The following is a 23,083-nucleotide window of genomic DNA, read 5'->3' on the forward strand; positions in this document are numbered from 1 at the left end:
TACTTGTTTATTTTAAAAATGTTATTTTAATTCCATGCAACTGACATAGAGTGTTCTACTCATTTCAGGTGTATAATATAGTGATTCAGCATTTCTCTATATTACTCAGTGTTCATCAAGGTAAGTGCACTCTTAATCCCCTTTTATTTCACCCATTCTGCCCCCCCACACCTCCCTTCTAATAACCCTCAGTTGGTTCTTTATTTAAGGGTCTGTTTTTTGGCTTGTCTCACCACCAACCCCCACCTTTTGTTTGTTTGTTTTGTTTTTTAAAATTCCATGTATGAGTGAAATCATATGGTATTTGTCTTTCTCTGACTGGCTTATTTTGCTTAGCTAATGCTACTCTTTAGATCTATCCATGTTATTGCAAATAGCAAGATTTCATTCTTTTTATGGCTGAATAATATTCCAGTATGTATATATACACCATATCTTGTTTATCTATTCATTTGTTGATGGACACTTAGGTTGTCCATAATTTGGCTGTTGCAAATAATGCTTGCAGTAAACATTGGGGTGCATGTATCCCTTTAAATTAGTGTTTTTGTATTCTTTGGGTAAATTTCCAGTAGTGGAATTACTGGATCATATGGTAGTTCTCTCTTTTTTTTTTTTTTTAAAGATTTTATTTATTTATTGGACAGAAAGAGAGATCACAAGTAGGCAGAGAGGCAGGCAGAGAGAGGAGGAAGCAGGCTCCCTGCCAAGCAGAGACCCCGGATGCGGGGTCTCAATCCCAGGACCCTGGGATCATGACCTGAGCCGAAGGCAGAGGCTCAACCCACTGAGCCACCCAGGCGCCCCTGGTAGTTCTCTTTTTAATTTTTTGAGGAACCTCCATACTGTCTCCACAGTGCCAGCCAACAGAAAGTATTCTTTTTTTTTTTAATTAACATATAATATATTATTAGTCCCAGGGATACAGGTCTGTGAATCGCCAGGTTTATACACTTCACAGCACTCACAATAGTACATACCCTCCCCAATTTCCATAACCCAACCACCCTCTCCCTACCCCTCGTGCCCGCAACCCACAGTTTGTTTTGTGAGATTAAGAGTCTCTTACGGTTTGTCTCCCTCCCAATCCCATCTTGTTTCATTTATTCTTTTCCTACCCCCCAAACCCCCCAGATTGCTTCTCGACTTCCTCATATCAGGGAGATCATATGACAGTTGTCTTTCTCTGATTGACTTATTTCACTCAGCATAATAACCTCTAGTTCCATCCATGTCATTGCAAATGGCAAGGTTTCATTTCTTTTGAGGGCTGCATAGTATTCCATTGTGTACATATACCACATCTTCTTGATCCATTCATCTGTTGATGGACATCTAGGTTCTTTCCATAGTTTGGCTATTGTGGACATTGCTGCTATAAACATTCGGGTCCACGTGCCCTTTCGGGTCACTATGTTTGTATCTTTAAGGTAAATACCCAGTAGTGCAATTGCTGGGTCTTAGGGTAGCTCTATTTTCAGCTTTTTGAGGAACCTCCATGGTGGCTGCACCAGCTTGCATTCCCACCAACAGTGTAGGAGGGTTCCCCTCTCTCCACATCCTCACCAGCATCTGTCATTTCCTGACTTGTTAATTTTAGCCATTCTGACAGGTGTGAGGTGATATCTCATTGTGGTTTTGATTTGTATTTCCCTGATGCCGAGCGATGTGGAGCACTTTTTCATGTGTTTGTTGGCTGTCTGGGTGTCTTCTTTGCAGAAATGTCTGTTCATGTCCTCTGCCCATTTCTTGATTGGATCATTTGTTGTTTGGGTGTTGAGTTTGATAAGTTCTTTATAGATTTTGGACAACAGAAAGTATTCTTAAATACATTTGTCTTTAAGGTGGTCAGTTGCCCATTCTTCTGTTGTATCTGAGAAGAAATAGAAACTCTTCTCCCTTCTAGGGTAGAGGTTGAAGAAGAAGGCAGTTCTGTCTGGGCAGATAGGGATTATTTAAGGAGAATTATGAAAGTTCTGAGCTTGGTGGTTGCTACACTTGGCTCTAAATCCACTCCACCACGGTGACCCCCACTCCTTTGGCTCTGGGACTGCCCAGTGCTGCCTGCGCCATCCAGGAGGCGGCAGCGCAGACCCGCTCACGGCGCTCAACCCACAGGGCAAGGGACTAAGAGCCGTGATGAACTTCACCCGAGGGGTGTCATCCGTTCCCTTTGCTCATGCAATAAAGGGCATTTTTCCACTTTAAGGGCTCAATGTTGATGAGTTCTTAATCTGTCTGAACCGAGGGGGCGGCGAAGGGGAACCGCGATCCGCGGTGCGTCACACGGTATGGCCGGCGCAGTGGCGCCCTCTCGTGGAAATGGGTCGTTACAGGCGCCCGCTGTCTGTCCCAGCATGACGTCAGCGCTCCCTTGACGTCAGCAGGGGGCTGGTGACTCAGGTCGGAAGGCAGAAGCCGTCGCTGGAGGAGGGCAAGGCCGATGGGAGCATGGGGCGGGTGGGGAAGCACGTGGACTTCACCGAAAACCCTAAGAGGAAACGTAGCTGGAGAATTATGGAAGGAAATTTGCCCTCCTAGCGATGACACGTGAGCAGAAGGGCCGAGGCAGAGCGGCTGGAGGTTGCGATCCGGCACTTCCAAGGGCGCTGATCCAGAGCGGGTTCGGAGCACCCTGGGATCCGGGGGAAGCACGATTTTCCCGTGCGGTTTCTGTACGAGCCCCAAGTCGCGGGCTGATGCCCACGGTGAATGGAGATTGGCAGGTGCGTCCTGACACCGCCTATCCCTGGGCGTGCGGCCGGGGCTCTGCAGGGTGCGGCCCAGCCACGCTCCAGCCGTGACGTCAGCGGGCGGGTGTGAGGACGTCATCGGTCAGTCCTCCGGGACTCTGCTTTTGGGGGAGTGTAGAGCATGCTGCTGAGGGGGAATAAGCGATCCGTTTTGTGTCTAAAATTTAAGCCGTTAATGTCCTTCTCCACATGTTGATTTGAGAAAAGTTCACCAAACAAAACTGAAAAGGAGCTATGGAAAACGAGAAATACTTGGCCAACACGGGAGCAGAACTTTAACACACATTTTGAACACAACTTTATTACAATTACTGTATGGATTCTACCCCTCTTCTGAATGAAGGTGGGCATCTCCGTCTCCAGGGAAGGAAATTTTGAAAGTTCTAAAGAAATTAAAGTATTTACTATGTACAGAACTTGTAATAAACCTTCTGTTTAGAACATGAACCAAGATGTGTTATTAATTTTGCTGCCAGAAAATCACTTTCTCCTTCCTGGCGAACAGATATTTAAAGAATAGCAGTTTGAAGAGACACCTCAGGTAATTAGCCCTCCCAGCAAATCTATATGTCTTGCCTGAGCGTGGAGGAAAACTTTACGAGGAGGACTGGACTCAGATTTTTCTTTTCCTTTAAAGTGACAGGTGTTGCTATTAAAAACCTGAAAAAAATTGACAAAATGAGTGAGCAGTTAAATTGGTGTATTCTCTATCTCTGGTTGTCATTCCAACTTGTTCTCTAACAAACTCCTAAAAGAGAGAAATGTTATCAGCAGTGAAATAGGAATATTCATGTTAAAATTCCTAAAAGAAGGCAAAAAATATGCATGGGTAGCAGCAGCTTTTTTTTTTTTTTTTTTGAGAGTAACGTATGTGCCTTATTTTCTTCTCAATAGAGGTTCCTTGTTTTCGGGAGATTTTAAAATCCTGAGGTTTCCCCTGATATGTAGAAACTGATTTGGAAGCAACTATGGTTGAATATCAGGAAGTTTAAAAGTTCATTAACAAGTATTTATTGAGCACCTAGTATATGCAGGTATTATTGTCAGTGTTGGACATAAATGAGTGAACACAATAGGTACAAAGCACTGCCTTTAAGGAACTAATTTTTTCTCTCTCTCTTTTTAAAAAGATTTTATTTAATTATTTGACAGACAGAGCACAATTAGGCAGAGAGGCAGGCAGAGAGAGAGAGGGAAGCAGGCTCCCCGCTGAGCAGAGAGCCCGATGCGGGGCTTGATCCCAGGACCCTGAGATCATGACCTGAGCTGAAAGCAGAGGCTTAACCCACTGAGCCACCCAGGCACCCAAGGAACTTATTTTCTGATGAAAGACAAAAAATAAAAAAGATAACTAGGAAGGCATTAAGAGTAATGCATGTGATACATGCTAGGGATAGGAACGGGGTAAGGAAGAGCATCTGGGCTGCGTACTTCGCTAGGGTCCATTCATTTTATGAATGTCCCGAGAGAAGTGAGGGAAGGACCCAGGTGGAGAACGTGGGTTTCTGGGGCCCTGCAGAAGGAGGGGCCGGCAAGGGTGCTGGGAGTCCTGGGGAGGGAGTGTGCCTGGTTTGTTTAAGGAACAGCCAGGAATGCAGTGTGTCTGAGTGCAGGGAGAAAGAGGGCAGTAGGAGATGAGGGCAGAGAGACAGAGAGAGGCTGGGGATGGGGAGGGGAGAGCCACGTCACGCAGGCTGCTTTAAGGACCTGTCATCTGTGTCAGGAGGTTTCAGATGTCACACTTTGTCATGGCCCCTTCTGTACAAATCACTGAACTGCTACTGTCGTAATAAGAACCCTTATCATACATTTCCAATGTCAACATTGTGAGAGTTTCTGTTTGGAAGGTGTGTTAATCTCTTTGTGTGGTTCTTTGGCTCACCAACTGTATGACGCATACAGGGATATATATATATATATATTTTTTAAAGATTTTATTTATTTGAGAGAGATCACAAGTAGGCAGAGAGGCAGGCAGAGAGAGGGGAGGAAGGAGGCTCCCTGCCAAGCAGAGACCCCGGATGCGGGGTCTCAATCCCAGGACCCTGGGATCATGACCTGAGCCGAAGGCAGAGGCTTTAACCCACTGAGCCACCCAGGCGCCCCCATACAGGGTTATATTTAAGGCTGTTCAAACCACTCTGTTTTAAATTTGCCTTAGCTGGGAAAGACAAACGCTTGTTGGTACAGACTAAAAAACATGCGGTCTTCTGCTTACTCTTACGACGTGATGATCCAGTGAAATATTGTTCCCCACAATTTATTGAAATACAGTTGACATCTATCATTGTGTAAGTTTAAGGTGTCCCACATGGTGCTTAGACATACTTCTATATTGTGGTAGATTACCACAAAGGTGTTAGCTAAACTCTCCATCCTGTCACATAAATACCAGTTCTGTTTTCATGGTGAGAATATTTAAGATCTACTCTCTTAGCAACTTTCAGTTCTCTGGTAAAGTATTATTAGGTGTAAGCACCAAACTGTATGTTAGATGCTCAGCACGTGTTAATCTTTTTTTAAAAAATTAATTAATTATTTAGTTTATTTGACAGAGATCACAAGTAGGCAGAAAGGTAGGCAGGGGTGGAGGGTGGAAGCAGGATCCCCGCCTAACAGAGAGCCCGATGCGGGGCTCGATCCCAGAACCCTGCGATCATGACCTGAGCGGAAGGCAGAGGCCCAACCCACTGAGCCACACCAGGAGCCCCAGAACATATTAATCTTATGATAGGGAGTTTATGCTCTTTGACCAATTATTTCCCCATTTTTTGTGTTGCCTGTCAGCCTCTGGTAACCACCATTCTACTTTCTGTGTCTTGGAGTTTAGCTTTTTTAGATTCCACATATATGTGATATTATACAGTATATATATTATAGCAGGGAGCCCAATACAGGACTCGATCCCAGAACCCCGGGATTGTGACCTGAGCAGAAGGCAGCCGCTTAACTGACCAAGCCACTCAGGTGCCCCGGTATTTGTCCTTCTTTGTCTGACTTATCAGTGAAGTATTACTTTATACAAGCTTGCCAACTACTGATCATAGAATATTTGAGTGCTTGCTTGATAAACCTACAATTATAGTTAGCATGTATTTACATATTTCCCATACACTGCAGCACTAAATATTTTTAATAGATAATTTCATATAGTAAGCTACATAAACCCTAAGCATACAGCTTGGTGAGTCTTTATAAATGTACAGACCTGGAATATTTCCAGCTCCCAGCAGGCTCGCTTACCTTTCCTCAGCCAACTACCCATTAAAAGTCATCATTCTTCTGACCTCTGTCACCATAGATTAGTTTTGCTTGTTCCTGAATTTCATATAAATGAAATCTTATTCTTTTGCATTTGAATTCTTTTCATCAACATGAACTCGTGGGATTGATTTATGCTGTTGTGTGAAGCCGTAATCCATGGTTCTGCCTTGCTGTGCAGTATTTGGGTATATGATACAGTAACGATTCGTTCATCAGCTCTACTGTGGATGGATGAACTTGGTGTCTCCAGTTTAGAGCTGTTTCATGATGACTCAGCGGTTCTACTTGGCACTGATCCTAGGAGTTGCTGCGGTATATGGAACCAATGGTCCAAGCACATTGTTTCAGTTGTGTCTATTCTTTCTTGGATCTTCCATCCTTGTTTTCTTTGTGTCTCTTTAGAACAAGCCTGGAGGTTCTACTGGGAACCTGATAGTTACTTACATTTTATTATAAAAACAAGTCAAATATGCTCTGTGCTTAAAACAGGAAAGTGCTGATTCTCTCTTTATTTCTTTATGTATGAAAGTACGTGAGCATTGTAATACTCTTTTCTTTAGAATCAAAGCCAGCTTTCTCTAGATCATTTCTGGGAGTTTAGTTGCTAACTGTTATCAAAATTGGATACTTCCTGTTAGGGGCCAAATTTATCCCCCAACATTCATATGTCCAAGTGCTAACCCCCAGGACCTCAGAATGTGACTATATTTGGAGATAGGACCTTTAGAGAGGCGATTTAAGTTAAGATGAGGATTTTAGAGTGGTCCCTAAGCCAATCTGATTGGTATCCTTATTAAGAAGGGAAAATTTAGGGGCACCTGGGTGGCTCAGTCAGTTAAGCTCTGCCTTCAGCTCAGGTCATGAGCCCAGGGTCCTGGGATCAAGTCCCACATCGGGCTCCCTGCTCAGTGGGGAGTCTGCTTCTCCCTTTGCCTCTGCTGCTCCCCCTGCTTATGTTCTTTCTCTCTCTCTGACAAATAAAAAAATAAAATCTTAACAAAATAGAGAAGAAAAAGTTTGCATATGCAGGAAAGACACTGGGCATACATGCCCAGAGGGGAGACCATGTAAAGAGACAGGAAGAGGGCAGCCATCTGCAAGCGGAGGAGAGAGGCCTCCGAGGAAAACTATCCTCTTGACATCTTGATTCTTGACTTTCAGCCTCCAGAACTGTGAGAAAGTAAATTCGATTGTTTAAGCCACCCAGTAGGTGGCATCTGGTGATAGAAGTGCTAACTTACCCAGCTCCTAAGTTAAGTTTCCAGATGCGTAAGGTAACATTTATAAAATAATTCCACTCTTTCTGAATTTTTCATTTTTAATCAGGAGCTTAGCAAACCCTGGTGTTTTAATGCACCACAAACCAATCATTTAGTAGCAAACCCCATGCAGCCTGCGTGTCCTTCCTCTCCTGGTTTGGCTGCCTCCTGAATAATTTGAGATTTAGTTGCAGAAATCATAGTCAAATACTTCAAATACTTCATATTTTCAAATACTTCATATTTTTATGTATGAATGTTCTCTTACATAATCATCAAATTCAGAAAAGTTAACACTGACATTAAAACTATTACCTGACACATGGTCCACATTAAAATTTTGCCAGCTGTCCCAATCATATCTTTTCTGACAATCTCTCCTCTCTTTCCCACTTCTAGGACTATATGTTACATTTAGTCATCTTATCTCTTTAATTTTATGTATGTATGTAGGCAAGTAAGTAAGTAACGTCAACACCCACTGTGGGGCTTGAACTCACTACCATGAGATCCAGAGTCACACGCTTTTCCAGCTGAGCCAGCCAGGTGCCCCTCATGCCTCTTTAATCTCCTTTAGACTTTGCCTACCATGACATCTACACTTTTTAAAAGAGTATGTAGCAGGTGTTTTGTCGAAGTTCCTCAGTCTGGGCTTGTCTGATGATTAGGTTCAGGTCACGCCTCTTTACACTTGCACAGGCTGTTCACACCACAAAACAAAGATACAGGCAAGAGTTATCACACCCTGCCATTGCTTCAAAAGCCACAAGTATCACCTGTATACTAAGAGGAACATATATTTTTCAAAGTTCTTTTATTTATTTGACAGAGAGAGAGAGAGCAAGCATGCCTAAGCAGGGGGAGCAGCAGAGGGAGAGGGAGAAGCAGGCTCCCGCTGAGTAGGGAGACCAACGTGGGACTCGATCCCAGGACCCTGAGATCATGACCTGAGCTGAAGGCAGAGACTTAACCAACTGAGCCATCCCAGGTGCCCCTAAGAGGAACATATTTGATAAATAAATTCACTTTGAAGTATTAGCGATAAAGACTGTTCTCCTCCTGAGTCAACACACGTGCTAGGCTTCCCTGTATTTTTTTTTATTTTTTAAGATTTTTTTATTTACTGGAAGGGGGAACGATTGGGAGGGTAAGGGAAGGGGCAGAGGGAGAAGAGAAAATCCAAAACGGACTCTGCATGGAGGGCAGAGCCCACACCCCAGCATTACTGCATTTTTTTTTAAGATTTTATTTATTTATTTGAGAGAGAGAAAGAATGAGAGAGCAAGAGCAGGGGGGAGGGTCAGAGGAGTGAGAGAAGCAGGCTCCCCGCTGAGCAGGGAGCCCGATGTGGGGCCCAGTCCCATGATGGGATCATGATCTGAGCTGAAGGCAGAGGCTTAACCCACTGAGCCACTCAGGTGCCTCATCACCGTATTTTTAAAGAGCAATTTATTAGGTAAAAGGATGTAGTTTAAAAAAAAAATCATGAAAGCATGTGTTTTCGATTACAGATGTAGGCTCCTTCTCATATAGGCAACTGGACGCATGGTCGAGGGTGGGGGATGATGCAGTCATACCCGGACTTATTCTGAAAACAGTCCTTGCTGTGAAACACTGTAGGTGCAGCTGCCTTCTCTGACAGAGGCAGTGAGAGAAGCCCCGAAGCTGGTGCGTTTGTCTCAGTTTCCCGAGGTTTATCTATCAAACCAGCCAGGTCTTCATGGACTCGGTTTCAGAACAGTTGAGTTTGGGATTGCAAAATTCTCACGTTTGGGGAGAGAAAGCCCAGTCCAAGCAAGTTCGTTTGGGCAACTTGTGGCCCTGTGAGCACACGCTGGGATAGAGGGGTCCAGAGAGGGAGGGGAGAGTCCAACACAAACCTTTCCCCTGTCTTCAAGTTTGCCCAAGGCTGGCCCTTTTCTTTCTTTTTTCCTTCCTTCCTCCCTTCCTTCCTTCTTCCCTCCCTCCCTCTCTCTCTCTCTCTCTCTCTCTCTCCTTTTCTTTCTTTTTTAAAGATTTTATTTATTTCAGAGAGCGAGAGCAAGCACACGTGCACATGAGTGGGAGGAGGGGCAGAGGGCGAGGGAAAGAATCTTAGGCAGACTCCATACCGAGTGTGGAGCCTGACCTGGGGCTCGATCCCACAACCCTGAGATCATGACCTGAGCCAAAATCGAGTTAGATGCTTAACTGACTGAGCTACCCAGGTGTCCCTATGTTGGCCCCTTTCTGGTTATGCCCCTCTAGTCAGAAAGAAAACAAAAGATTGAGCAAATATATTACAAAATAAAGAGTTTCTTAGCGAGGATTTGAAATATAGGTTTTATTTAAGCCCGTAGTTTTGAAGCAAATATCTGTTATAAGAAAATTAGCTATGAAGTAAATGAAGGAAATGATTTTTTTTCTTTTTATCTTTTCATATGGCAGAACAGCGTGGTGGTTTCCTCAGTCTCTCCCTTTGCCAGGCAACACTCCCAGCGTCCTCAGGTCTTTAGGTTCCTTTCTTCCCTCTGTCGAAACAGTGGCGGCGGCAGCAACTTTTGCACATAGTTCTTGGGAGGAACAGGTGTAAACCACTGACCTCACATGCAAAAGCCAGGTTTCCATGTTCCAGGCAAGGTGAGTGGCACAATCCGGAGGCGGTGTTTTATGGAATGGCTAGAGCGATACCCGGTGAATGCAGTCAGCGGGACTGACTTCTCTGGCACTCTCCGGTTCCTAGAGTTGAGTGAACTTAACGTCCACGGAGCTCTAGAGTCACCAGAACTTCCACGTAAACTTTTAATCAGACGGTTGGGCCTAGACCCATGTCGAAAATTTTAGGGGAACTATACAATTTAAGCTAGTATCCGGACAAGATAATGTGAGAAACCGTGAGAGAGAGGAGGGGGTTGCTTAAACAGTCAACATTAAAGTAACTTTAGATATTACAGTTAAAAATGGTTTTTTAAGTTAGGTAGTTTTGTTTATGGTATCTTCAAGGTATTAAACCTTAGACTCCCCTTAATTTGTTTTAATTTTTATAATTCTTTTGTTGTTGTTGTTGATAGGAAACTGGGTGGATCTTGAAAGTTCTCACAAGAAAAAAAATTGTTCCTATGTACAGTAATGGTTGCTAACAGGACTTATGGTGGTGATTATTTTGCAATATATACAAATATGGAATCATCACATTGCATGTCTAAAACTAATAAGAATGTTATGTCAATTATACCTCAATAAAAAATAAATGAATAACCCCTATCTACACCCCTGCCAAACAGAATAGAACTCTCAGTTTTCTGCAATTTGCTTTAAAGTTCACTTTGTAAATACACCCTGCTCTGTAAATTTTCCAGTGAGTAGAAAAGGTGTCATTAATGTTTTCATTGGTTTATATCAGTTTATTTAAATGTTTTTCACTTTAATTGAGAAGAGAGAGCTGATTCTTCTGTCATCTCAGTATGTATAGGAATTCCCGGAACCACCTGTTGTAGGATTTTATTTGCATCAATATCCTGTGATCTTAGCAGTCAGGGATAAAGTAAAGTAATGCAGTTACTGCTCCCATTAGCAAACCTGAATAACCTATAAACCAGTATCTTCCCTGCTGACCAGAAGAATAATTTCTAGTCTGTGGTGTTTAAGATACTTCAAGTCCAATTGGTTTCGTTTGGAAGAAGAAAGCAGAAATCGGTTTAGCGTCTTCTCTGCACCAGTGGCTTCTTTTGCTTCTGCGTATTTGGGACTTCTCTTTTCCATCTGCTTTCCTCAGATGAGCTTCCTCTCCAGAGCCTTCTTCTGGGGAAATACCTGTAATGAGGAGTAAGGCGACCGTGTGGCCAAAAAAATGGACGAAACGGAAACCGGTGGTTGCACCTCCAAGGAAGGAAAGGTCTGTGTGGAAACCTAATGGGGACTCTAGGTCCTTGCCATGGAAAAAAATGAAAGGGACACTTTGGTGTCCTTGTGACGGGCTGGATCCTTGTGACCGGATTCCTCCTGGGGGGTGGAGGGGTGAGTGTGAAGACCTCGCAGTCCGTAGGGCCTCCGTTATCTTGCAAGCCCGCAGGAGTGGTGGCTCCCTCTTTCTGTCCTGTGGAGAGAAGTAGGCAAGTCAGGAAACAGGCTTGATCACAGAAGCAGGAAGGAGATACTTTAGGTGGTAGCAGGGTGGAAAGATTAGGAGAGAGAACGAGAGAAGTCTTGAAAGGTGTTTGAAAAAACTGCAAAGGTCCGACAGAATGAGTCATGAACACACCTCCTGACCCAGCAGTCTCACACTGGAGAATGTATCCAAGAGAAAGGAGTGTGTGCATCTCCAAAAGACCACCTCGGGAATGTTCGTAGCAGCCCCATTCACACCAGCTTCAGCTTGGAAACAGGGCACGTGTCCACCAATAGGAGAATGGCTAACCAAGCTGTGTGTGCACGATGAAAAGAAACCACCAGAAGGAAGAGATACTACCACAACAGCATGGAGGCCTCCCAAGGGTGTTACGTTGGACAAAAGGAGTTGGACATAAAAGTGTACATACTTCTATAACTCATCTATGGTTAAAAATTTTTCAAAAAGTAACTAATTTACACTTAGGGTATGTGTTATTTTGTGGAAAAAGTAGAATTCTTGAGATTGATCCAGGGGGTTGTCACATGGATGTGGAGATACACACACACATACACACATTTATACACATGTTTACACATATAACATACATATACGTGTATATATATGAAATGTGATCAGTCTGTGCCTTTAAGATTTGGTCTATGTTATTGTTCATAAACTGAATAAAGGAAGTTCAGTGGAGAAAAAGAATTAACATTAAGAAAATAAAAATAACCGCCCCTCCCAAAGGCTGTTAATCCAAGAGGTCCGCTTCACTTCCCCAGCAGCGAGGAAGGGGAACAAGCACTGAGAACCTGGATGAAATTAGTTTCTGAGAAGAAACTTGGATCGGACTCTGGTGTCCAGGTCTTCTCTACTTCTCTGTATCATCCCACTGAACTGGCTATGAAGTAGTGAGCTTTCCTTCAGAAAATCATTCCTTCCCTTTCTTGGAGGCTTACAATACAGGCCTGAAATGGGCTGAGTGTGCATGATGGAAAAACAAAGTCCCCACAGGAGGCCGAGAGTGCTGACTGCTGACAGAGAGCTGGACTCCCCTTGCCTTTAGAACAACCTGGATCAGATTTCTTGGTCGGACAGGATATGCTTATCGCCTGCCCGTGTTCATAGTTCCTTCTGGAGATTCTGTTTTACCCACAACCCCCCGGGAACCCCTACACGTCCTTGGCTGAGGGACACTCAGCTCATTCATTGGCTGACCCATGACCAATCAGTTTCTCATTTGAGAATTTCAACAAAGAGACTCAGTTGGTGGAAGATGGTAGTAGAAAGTGTAGGGCAAGGACAAGAGTGTTGGGTTTTGGCCCGTTGGAAGTAGGGAAGTAGGGAAGCCAGTCTTTCCATAGAAGCTATAGCATGGGAAGACCCAAAAAAAGAGAGACAAGAGACTACATGGTAACAGTTTGGTGATGAGAGTGGCCTTGGTTCTTGACTTTCCAGGGCTGATCCTTCTGAAGCCTGGCTGTGCTCAAGGCTCACGGCCATAGCCCTTAGTAATCACTCCACCTCCAACTCTACTCTTTTCTTGAGCTAATTTGAATGGGCGTCTATTCCTTGAATGAAATACTGACCCTTTCTTGCATACCCACCCAGGCTACTGAGTACTGAAATCCTATGACTAAAACTAGGTTAAGTTGTTTCAAACCACAGAAGATGATTAAATCCCACATCACTCATTCTTTTCTCCTACACAGAACAGTTCTGAACCTTTGTAACATGAAAACTTTCTGTAAGATGAGAATCCAGTCCCTAGCGGAGAAGCTAGCTTTGTTCTTAAGTTCCATCTTGACACTTTTGTTATCAGATCAGACTTAGCTAGGCTCGAGCTCTGCTATTCAGTATGCTTGTATTCCAGCTGTTAAACCAACCACCTGCCTCTCGTGTTCATCTCATTTCTTAAATCGGACACTACTCACGGAATCTCCCTGCTGACTATGGGGTATTAGAGCCAGCTAGGCAGCTTTTCTCTAATTCTGGGAGATCCAGCAGTGTTCAGGGCTCTTTTCTGGGTATTTCCAAGATCTCCAGATCAAGATACAAGCTTGTCCCAGCAACCAACCCAAGAATGTGGCAGGACCACATAAAACTACATTCTTCTGGCAAACTAGATACATGAGGACTATTTCAGGTCACTGGTCGGCCGGCACAAGTGTTCTGAAATGTGGGAACCACAGGGATTGATTTGGGAAACTGTCCCAGGGTAAGGCCACACATCTGAGTGAGGAGGTTGATGCCGTTCATGGTCTCCAGCTCTGGCTGAGTTGACGCTGCTCTTCCATTCTTTTGTTTCTCCTTGTTCGGCTCCATCCTGCTGTCTTCTAAACCTTTGACATTCTTCTCAAAGTCTCTTCAAAATTCTCATTCTTCTTCATTCCTTTGAAGAATTCTCTTCAAAAGTCTCTCTCTCTTTCTAAGTAGACTACCTTGCTTCGTATTTCAGAAAGGAAACGTCAGTGATCTGCCATGAACTTCTTTGGTTCCTATTTCTCTCACTTTAGAGAAAAGTCTACATAATTCCAGCTCAATTCCCATCCCTCCCCTCATATTTAATCTACTAGAAGATGACTGTGCTTTTCCTACTCCACAAAAGCTATTTTGGCAAAAACATCAATGGTCCCAAGCTTTTACCACGTTGGTTCCAGAGGTATAGGCACCATTTCCTATCCTTTTTGCCTGGATCACTCTTAAGCAGAGTTCATGCCTCATTCCCTTGGGGAGGCCTTTCCTACCCTGAGGCTGGCTTAAGGCCCTTGGTGGTATATTTCCACACCACCCTGGGAGTCCATTTTTGGAATACTCATCAGCCAGGTTATGACTATTCAGTGGTTATATTCCTCATCCACTGAAATACCCACATGGCCATCCTGTAGACCAGTGTCCTCTCACCCCTAGCTCAGGGCCTGCCGTGGAATGCAACCGATCGAGAGAAATCTCTGTTCTGTAATTGCAAAAGTCACCATCTTTCCACCTCTCAGGGATAATGTGATCATTATAAATAAATGTTTTTTAATATGTAACATATTGATATGCCACCAAAGGCACTGAAGGTCACACATGAGAGCCCTTCTGCGACCTTAATCAGACCAAAGTAGGCCAACTATTTCAAAGCAGATTGAAAACGCTTTGAGCAGAAGAGCATAGTACGTAAAAGCACAGACTCTAGAACCAGGCTCCCGGCGTTCTCCCCTTTAGGAACCTTGACCATTGACAGGTTCCTTTATTTCTCTGAGTCTCTTTTCTTTATTTCTAAAAAGGAGAGAATAATACTCACTGCCTTGTTGTATTATCTGAAATAAGATATGTAAAGAGCTCAGAACACGTCTGACCCACAGTACGCATTTACTAGGCGTTTTCTACTGTTATTATTCATCTTGAATGTTATGGAAAGATTCTATCACCACAAGCCCCATTTTCTTGGGCTCATGTGATCATACTTTACAGATTTATTTATTTATTTATTTGACAGACAGAGATCACAAGTAGACAGAGATGCAGGCAGGGGTGGGGGGAAGCAGGCTCCCTGCTGAGCAGAGAGTGCTATGTGGGGCTCGATCCCAGGACCCTGAGATCATGACCTGAGCCAAAGACAGAGGCTGAACCCACTGAGCCACCCAGGACATAGTCAAGAAGTTGGATGAAAGGCAGGCAGGTGCTGAAGGCTCTGTAGGTTTTTGTGAAGCTCAGTGAGTATTTAATTCCAGTCCCAGAAAATGTTCAATAATAACTTACATTTGAATTTAGAGCATAATAAAACATCAAGCCAAAATATTGCCTGAAGTTTGGATATCAACTTTAAGTGGATTTATTTTAGTCTAGACATGAAATGCATAGCACACCAACAACTATGACTTTTTTTTTTTTTAAAGGATGAGAAGTTCCTTTTCTTTAAAACGAAAAACAAACACACAATTACCTGCAGTCTGTGGTTATTTGGGCAGACAACAGCCGGTCTGTGATGAACAGTACTGATTTTTAAGAGAAGTAAGCTTTACGCATGGAGTTCAAGTGTGCCGTTCTTCCTTTATGCGGCTCGTGGAATCGTGGGCGCTTCCGGAGGTGAGCCAGAAAGGAACACGGGTCCTGTGATGAGTTCTCACACAATAACGGGCAAGTGAGTTTATTTTGCAGACCCCAGCATGAACGGCTATTTTGGCAAATCTCTAGTTTTACAGAGAAAGATCTTGGAGGCCAGCGAGTGTCACCAAGGCCTGTTTCCATTCCGTGTTCCCAACTAGCCCCTTCCCCTGCGCACAGGCTGCTGTGCCGGGAGCTGTGGCAAACGCGGGGATGCTAAAGACACAGGCCGGGGCCTGGAGAGGAGGGCAGGTGCTGCAAAGACACGGCTCTGGGACACCTAGCGGAATGCAGCCCGAGCCACAGCTGACGCACGGTTCACGGACGTCAGTGACAGAGAGAGCCTGCAGTTTCCAGCTGTGTCTTAGGAAAGCCTTTGCGGGAGCAATACCGTCGTGAAGGGGAGACAGAGCTGCAGCGAGGAGGTGAGAGCAGGAAGAGGGAGCAGCCGCGCAGTGGGGAGAGGCCAGGGTGAGTCCTGACACCCACTTGGGGCCCAGCGGGCCGAGCCCCAGCCTGGGTCCCAACTGCCCGCTGGAGCCCTGGCTGCCCGGACAGAAGAGAGCTGCATGGGAAGGATTTCCGAGCCATCTCAGGGATGGCGGCGAAGCGTGAGCCAAATCCAGAAGTCAAATCTGACCATTTAATTAGTGGTTTTTAGATGTGAACAAACCTGCAATCTCATTATAACTCGTTCAGTTGCATATTTACAACGGTTCCCCCTGAAGAGGCTTCACTTTCTGGAAAGATGTCAGGTGGTGAGTTCTGTTTTACAATGCCTTATTTTTCTATGTATCTATCTATTATTTTTAAAATTTACTTATTTATTTATTTGACAGAGAGACACAGAGAGAGAGCGGGAACACAAGCAGGAGGACTGGGAGAGGGAGAAGAAGGCTTCCCACTGAGCAGGGAGCCCGATGCAGGACTTGATGCCAGGACCCTGGGATCATGACCTGAGTCATAGGCAGGCGCTTAACAACTGAGCCACGCAGGTGCCCCTACAATGCCTCTTTTAGATATCACCTTCCACAGGTGAGGCTTGGGAGTCTGGCCTTGGGAACGGGGCTGGTGTTATTTGTAACACCTCCTCCCTCTCTGATCGAGAGAGTTCGGGCAGAGGTTGGGCAAGGTGACCTCTGGTGGTCATCCCCAGCCGTGAGGTCCCTCTCCACGCTATGTGAGCCTTGGGGGAGGGGAGCAAAGAATGTGTTGGGGGATGAGTCTGGTTTGGCCGAGCTTCTGCAGAGCCCACAGGGACTTGGTTTGATCCTTGGTCTCGTCTCCCTGAACAGTATCTGGTTCTGGAACTAAGGTGAACTGTGAAATAACTAGTTGCGATTAATTAAATCTATTAACAAAGAGAGACTAAACAGCCTCAAAATTACTGTGCTGTTGGGGATAGTGAGAGGCGGACATTGCTGTAAGGGAGGAAATTGTTAGCTCTACGGCAGTCATGCCTGGTTACAGCGTTAGAAGCTGGAAGAGCTTTTCTCGGGCGATAGCTCATTCGGTCCTCATCATCACTACTCTTTCTGTCACTTCACGTACAAGGGGGCCGGTACCAGAGGGTTAAGTACGTCTAACATCATGCGATTAGAGGGCTGCGAGTAGGACCAAGGTCTTCAGATGGTCAAGTTTAGCTTCTTTCTCCTTTATGCACACAAGCTGGTGGAAGCTGGCAAAATCACTTCCAACTGATGGATATCTATAGTCACAGAACCAAATCTTATCTTTTCACAGAACTTATTAATTAGGGACCCACAGGAGAAGAAACACAAAACCCTTACCTGCTGCCACAGCTGCTGCCGCCCAGCAGACCAACAGCCAGTAGGAGAAGCGGAGCCTGTGAGCCATGGTTCCCACGCTGAGCAATCGCGGCCTCGAAGCCTTTAAAGGGGACTGGGTGAGTCACGCAGCCTGATTCAGGTAATTTGCATTTGCACAGCGGACCACAGGGATCAGGGCCTGCGGTGTGAGGGTAAGAAGTCAGCGAGGAAATTCCAGACAGCATTTGTCAACCAGAAGCTTCTCGTCAGGACAAACATCATTCCTCTGTCCTGAGGGTCAGATTGTGGACAACCGCGCCCTCACTATCCTTTAAATCCCCTCAAATCTTTTCTCCTGTTAGAGTCTTCTCTAGAAGAGAAAGAATCTCTCTAGAAGTACTCAACGGTGTTTCCCTCTGTGTGGTTTACTTTAAAAAAAAAAAAAAAAAAAGCCAAACAGGATGGGGAAGACGTTATCCAAAGGCTTCCTGACCCGGGTGGTTTGAAGAGGCCGTTCACAGGCCTCGGATCAGAGTTTACGACTTTTTCTTCTTGTTGCTTTTGTGGAGGAACCAAGGGCAGCAGCATCAGCAAGCTATGTTGTCAAGTAGCTGTCATGGTCACGGTCTACACAAACAGGAATAGTTTTGGGAGAGTAACGGAGCGAGTTGTCCTTCCGGGGCTCCTTCTGATTCATTATAAGGCCCGTGGACGTGATACACCAGTCCCTGGTTTGCTTCTTGAGAGAAGAACTCTGACTAGAGGGAAGGGGAGGGGGTGGCCGCAGGTAAGCTAGGGCGTGGATCTTGGAATTGGAAACACCGGATCCAATTCTGATGCCTTATCTTCCTGTGTGGGTGACCAAGAGTGAGTCCCTGAGATGAGTCCCTGAGACGTGAAGTTGCCTCATCTGTAAAATGGGTATTTCCTGCAGAGGATTGTTGTGCTGAATAAAAGAAGTAATTGACCTTCAGCTCCTACCACAGTGCCTGGAAGGGAGAGGTGACGGTTGTGATTCACTTACAGTGACTCCAGTTCTTAATTCGTTCTCTGAGGAGGTTATACTTGTCCAGTCGTTCGGTGTCTCAAAAGGCCTCACACTGAACAGAACGTTTTCCTGGGCGTTGCTGGAAGAGCCAAACAGAACCCAGTCCCCAGCTTCGAAGGGCTAACGCTCTAACGGGGGAGACTGTCCGAACCGAGGACCAAAACGAGGAAGGAAGCAGAGTCACAAACTAGAAAGTGGCAAACCCCACAGGCCTGGAGATGATCCCAGGCAAAATTCTAGGACGGATGGACGGGTCATCGGCAGTTTGGGAAGGAAGCAGGGGTCATGGAGAACGAGCTCAGCTCCTTAGGCCAAGGCACTGGTTACCCACTGACGGGGTAGCTCTGTGTTGGCCGCGTGTCCCAAGCCAGACACCGGCCTCCGTGCCGCAGCTCGGAGATGGGAGATAGGGTTCTGCTCTCTTGAGGCTTATGGCCTGGCGGGGACATCAAATATTAACTAGGGAGTAACAGTAAAGGGCTTCGAGGGTTAAGGGAGAGGAAGTGGAGCAGATGGAGGAGGTGAAGCAGAGAAACGTCTGTAGTTTTCTGTCAGTGGGTGAGAGTTACATACACCGACGAGGGACAGAAGCAGAAAGATGTTCATCTTCGGCGCAGAAGGCTGACCTACAGCCTGCATCGTTCTGATAAGGATCAAATACTTGCCGGCTGCTACATTCTTAAAGGGTCTCATGACGGCTGGTACATCCCACCCATAGTTACCACCCAGATGAACAATAAGCTCCAGAGAAATCTTGCGGAAGTAGTTTCAGGAGTAGAAACTCGAAGAAGACATCTATGATCTAAACTCCCTGCGTGTCCTCTCGCCCTTGAGCACGAAGCATGTAATCACCAGCTTCACACAGCAGAAGTGTACCTTTTCCTGCCCATGGGGCCTGTCTCTGTGCTATAATAAAACCACCTTTTTGCACCAGAAACTTCTCAAGAAATCTTTCTTGACCATTTGCTTGTAGGCCCATGTCATACACTACTTTGGACCCTGCGTTGGAAACACATTGCTTTGCCAACCAAATTCCTATTGCCTGGTGGTCCATTTTATGGATTTGTTGTAAATTATTTAATCAAAATTTTATTTATTTTTGAAAAAATATTTATTTGAGAGAGAGAGAGTGTGAGAGAGAGCTTGAGCAGGGGTTGGGGGGGCAGAGGGAGAGGGAGAAGCAGGCTCCCCACTGATCAGGGAGCTTGACACAGGGCTTGATTCCAGGGCCCTGGGATCCTGACCTGAGCCCAAGGCAGACACTTAACTGACTGAGCCACCCAGGCGCCCCTAATCAAACTTTTAATTGTTGGAGATTTGTGTTATTTCTTCAGATCCTCTTTCTTTTCTGTATTGGATATCTGATGAGCTTTCAATTTAAATGTTCATGAAAATAAATAACAAAAATAAAATGGTGTAATTTTTTCTCCCTGTTTGGATCTATTGTCCTGAAATTTTTAAAGTTGTGAAGCTTCAAAAGGAACAAATTTTTTCCTAGTATATAACAAACAAAACCTTTGTTCTGTTGATAATATAAAAAGAAATGAGAAAAGTGGTGTGAGAGAAGATGCCGACGGGTAAATTAGTCCATCACGTGATCAACGGGCGTCTCAGGTAGTGCCCTACACTCTAGATTTCTCTTCTCTTTGGACGAGTTTCCTGCCCATCAGGAGCACGCTATGGAGAGGAGGACCTAGGCTGTTGACTCTGCCATCTTCTCTTTGAGAAAATATTAATTTTGAATGTGTGGCATCTAACCACCAGACCCTAAATTTGTTCTTTACTTTTCTGGGAGACTTAAAAAATACTCCTGCCGTTGAGGCTAAGCTCCCCTGCCAGGTGTGCCCTGGGACTGGCCGAGCAGATTCCTTTGAGTGTGTAAACCCTTGTGAAGAGGAAACAAACACAGAAGGGCATGGAGTGTTCTAGAACCTGTGGTAAATAAGACTAAAACCCAAACACACTCAAGATGTACAAAGTGAAAATACTGTGAGAAGGTGACTAGCCTGATAGGGGAGCCGCACACGGTGATGTGGATATGGAAACCGAAGATCAGCTCAAAGCACAGGGAAGAGGTGGGCATGATGTGTCCTTAGAGCCTCGATGTTGGGGGGGGGGTGCTGTCACTTCCTTCCCATCTCTGAGGCTTGATTTCACATGGTTACTGTCTCAGAGTTTTGTGATAGCGATTGTCTTTTCAACATCTCACCCCAAGATCAAGAGAATGTTCTTTATGTGAAAATACGATGATATCACTCTCTTTCTAAAGACTTTTTTTTTTTTAAAGATTTTATTTATTTTACAGAGACACAGCAAGAAGGGGAACACAAGAGCAAGCGGAGTGGGAGAGGGAGAAGCAAGCCTCCTCTGAGCAGGGAACCTGATGCCGGGCTCCATCCCAGTACCTGGGCCAAAGGTGGATGCTGAACGACTGAGCCACACAGGTGCCCTGATACCACACTCTTTCTAAAAATCCTCTAATGATACTCTGTTGCCAAAAAACAAAATCCATATTCCTTAGGTGAATATCCAAAATTGTATTATTGGTTTTTTTTTTTTAAAACAATGGCTTTACTCTATCTCCCATCAATGTCTAACTTAGATCCCAACCACAACTGTATCTTCTGCTTCTAATTCTCCACCTTGTCTTGTTCTTCCAAGGAATGAATGAAGATATCTGTAGAGGTCATTGCTTCTCAGCTGGAGGGGATTTTGCTCCCTCTTCTCACGCAGGACATTTGGCAGTATTTAGAGACATTTTTTGTTGTCACGGTCCCCCACGACAAAGTTATCTCTGGCCCCAAATGCTAGGTGCTGCTGTTAAAAAAAAAAAAGTAATATATAGAGTAAAGTCATCTGAAGGGAGTTGGTCATTTCTTTGAGCCTTTAGAAAACTGCTACGAAGGAGAACCAAGTTTCAGTTTTTTTTTTTTTTTAAAGATTTTATTTATTTATTTGACAGAGAGAGATCACAAGCAGGCAGAGAGGCAGGCAGAGAGAGAGGAGGAAGCAGGCTCCCTGCTGAGCAGAGAGCCCGATGCGGGCCTCGATCCCAGGACCCTGAGATCATGACCTGAGCCGAAGGCAGCGGCTTAACCCACTGAGCCACCCAGGCACCCCCAAGTTTCAGGTTTAAGAGAACACCACAATGGAAACAGATTTATTAAGAGAAAGACTATTTGTGCACCTGGTGTGATGAGATCAATTGTGAAGTCCGTGGTACCCTTGCCTATCTGCAAAGCCAATTCTCTCCCTTGGATCAAAGTGAGTTTGAGAGGTTGGAACGAACATATTCACAAGCAGCAGGTCACCCTCTCCGCTCAACACAAGTAAGACTGCTCTCGTCACAGGTAGCTGACGGGGTTGGAAAGTCTCACCAGTTTAATTTTCCAAACTTCCCTGCAGCCAGTGCTAAATAGAAATGCTTCCACAGAGACTAGGAGGTTGGGTCCAGTCTCCAGTCCTCTTGCTTCCAGACCAAAACTACAAGGTCAGGAGACCAGATTAAAGACCTTAAGGAGATCTTAGCTGTTGGTAGTGCCCAACAGCTGGAGAGCAAAAGGAAGAGAAATTTAAAAAATTTCATTGAAACTCTTATTTGACAGAATTTTTTTTAAAAAAAGATTTTATTTCTTTATCTGAGAGTGAGCAGAGGGAGGGGTAGAGGGAAAGGGAGAGGGAGGAGCAGACTTCCCGCTGAGCAGGGACACCCCGCCCCCCCCACCCCGCCATGCGGCCCTTGATGCAGGGCTCGATCTCAGGACCCTGGAATCATGACCAGAGCTGAAGGCAGAGGCCGTAACCCACTGAGCCACCCAGGCGCCCCATCTAACTTACTTCTTTATTGGTGATGTATAGAGTTCCTAAGTCTCGCCATCTTATTTATTTGGTGCTATGTATTGAGTGGACCCAAGTGTTCAGCAACACATCAAGTCAGTGAAGCTGTGGTGAGCTTAGATTAATTTGCAAAACATATTTCCTTTAAAAAAGGAAATATTTCTGAAAGCTTTTTTCAAATGCAGGTATTTTGGTAAAAATATTTTCAGTCATATACCTTAAAGATCTTTAAATTGCCACTTTCTCATTTGGCTGAAGGCTAATCCGTGAGATTCTAATGTCCATATCTTCAGCATCAAGGGCTCCGGGTCACTGCTGGTGGCCCACCGCTCGCACTCAGGTGTGTTTTTTCACTGACGCCTATACTAGTTTCTCCCTCCACGGCAAGTTCACGCGCTGCACGTAGACACATTCCTTGGCCACCTTGCAAGAATTATTAACTTCGTCCTTTTGTTGTTTTTTTGGAAGTAAATTAAGGGACCAGGGATGGGATGCGGGTTGATAAGGTCCCTCTTGCAGATCTGATAGCGGGCAGGAGGTTAACAGGTGAGGAACTAGGACCCCGGGGTGGGGCCAGGATGCTGGGGATGGCATGTAACCTGGAGAAGTTTCAAGATCTCCTCAAGTTTGGAGGCCCATTCGGTTCCTGCCCTAACCACCGCATACTTGGCTAATCATACATAAACTGTTCCCAGGCCCAGCGGGGCACGGCAGACTTGGGACTGATTTCCTGCCTCCCCGTTGGCCTGCCCTTCTGGTAATAAAGCTTTCTGTGGATCAAACCTGCTGACTCAGAGATTGGCTCACTGCGTTTTGGGAACATGAGTCTGATTTCAGCCTTCCGTAACACACTGAGTTGAGGGGAAGGGCTCCTGTAGCTGGTTTGTGTTAGGTGTTGTTATTGATGTTGTTTTTTCTCTGGTAATTTTATGAGGAGGTGATGTAGGACTCAAGAAGAGTTACATTTTTTT

The 23,083-nt window shown here is 45.1% G+C and overlaps 1 protein-coding gene across 1 annotated transcript; it reads right to left on the bottom strand.

Annotated features, from left to right (window-relative positions):
- Positions 1 to 10,893: 10,893 nt before the first annotated feature.
- Positions 10,894 to 17,315, bottom strand: ODAPH (odontogenesis associated phosphoprotein). The gene is made up of 2 exons (XM_044268229.1): positions 17,249 to 17,315; positions 10,894 to 11,351 (listed from the first exon to the last, which is right to left on the bottom strand). Exons 1-2 carry the CDS (start codon positions 17,313 to 17,315, stop codon positions 10,954 to 10,956), a joined length of 465 nt encoding a protein of 154 aa, XP_044124164.1. The 3' UTR covers positions 10,894 to 10,953.
- Between the last annotated feature and the right edge of the window lie 5,768 nt (positions 17,316 to 23,083).

Source organism: Neovison vison, chromosome 11 (genome assembly GCF_020171115.1).
Source record: "Neovison vison isolate M4711 chromosome 11, ASM_NN_V1, whole genome shotgun sequence".
In the NCBI taxonomy this organism is placed as follows: domain Eukaryota; kingdom Metazoa; phylum Chordata; class Mammalia; order Carnivora; family Mustelidae; genus Neogale; species Neogale vison.

Bases quoted from the DNA above. Each gene is read 5' to 3' on its own strand.
- ODAPH (XM_044268229.1), bottom strand. From the start codon at position 17,315: ATGGCTCACAGGCTCCGCTTCTCCTACTGGCTGTTGGTCTGCTGGGCG. The intron at 11,352-17,248 runs GTAAGGGTTTTG...TTCTCTCCACAG, and splicing joins GGCAGCAGCTGTGGCAGCAG to GACAGAAAGAGGGAGCCACC.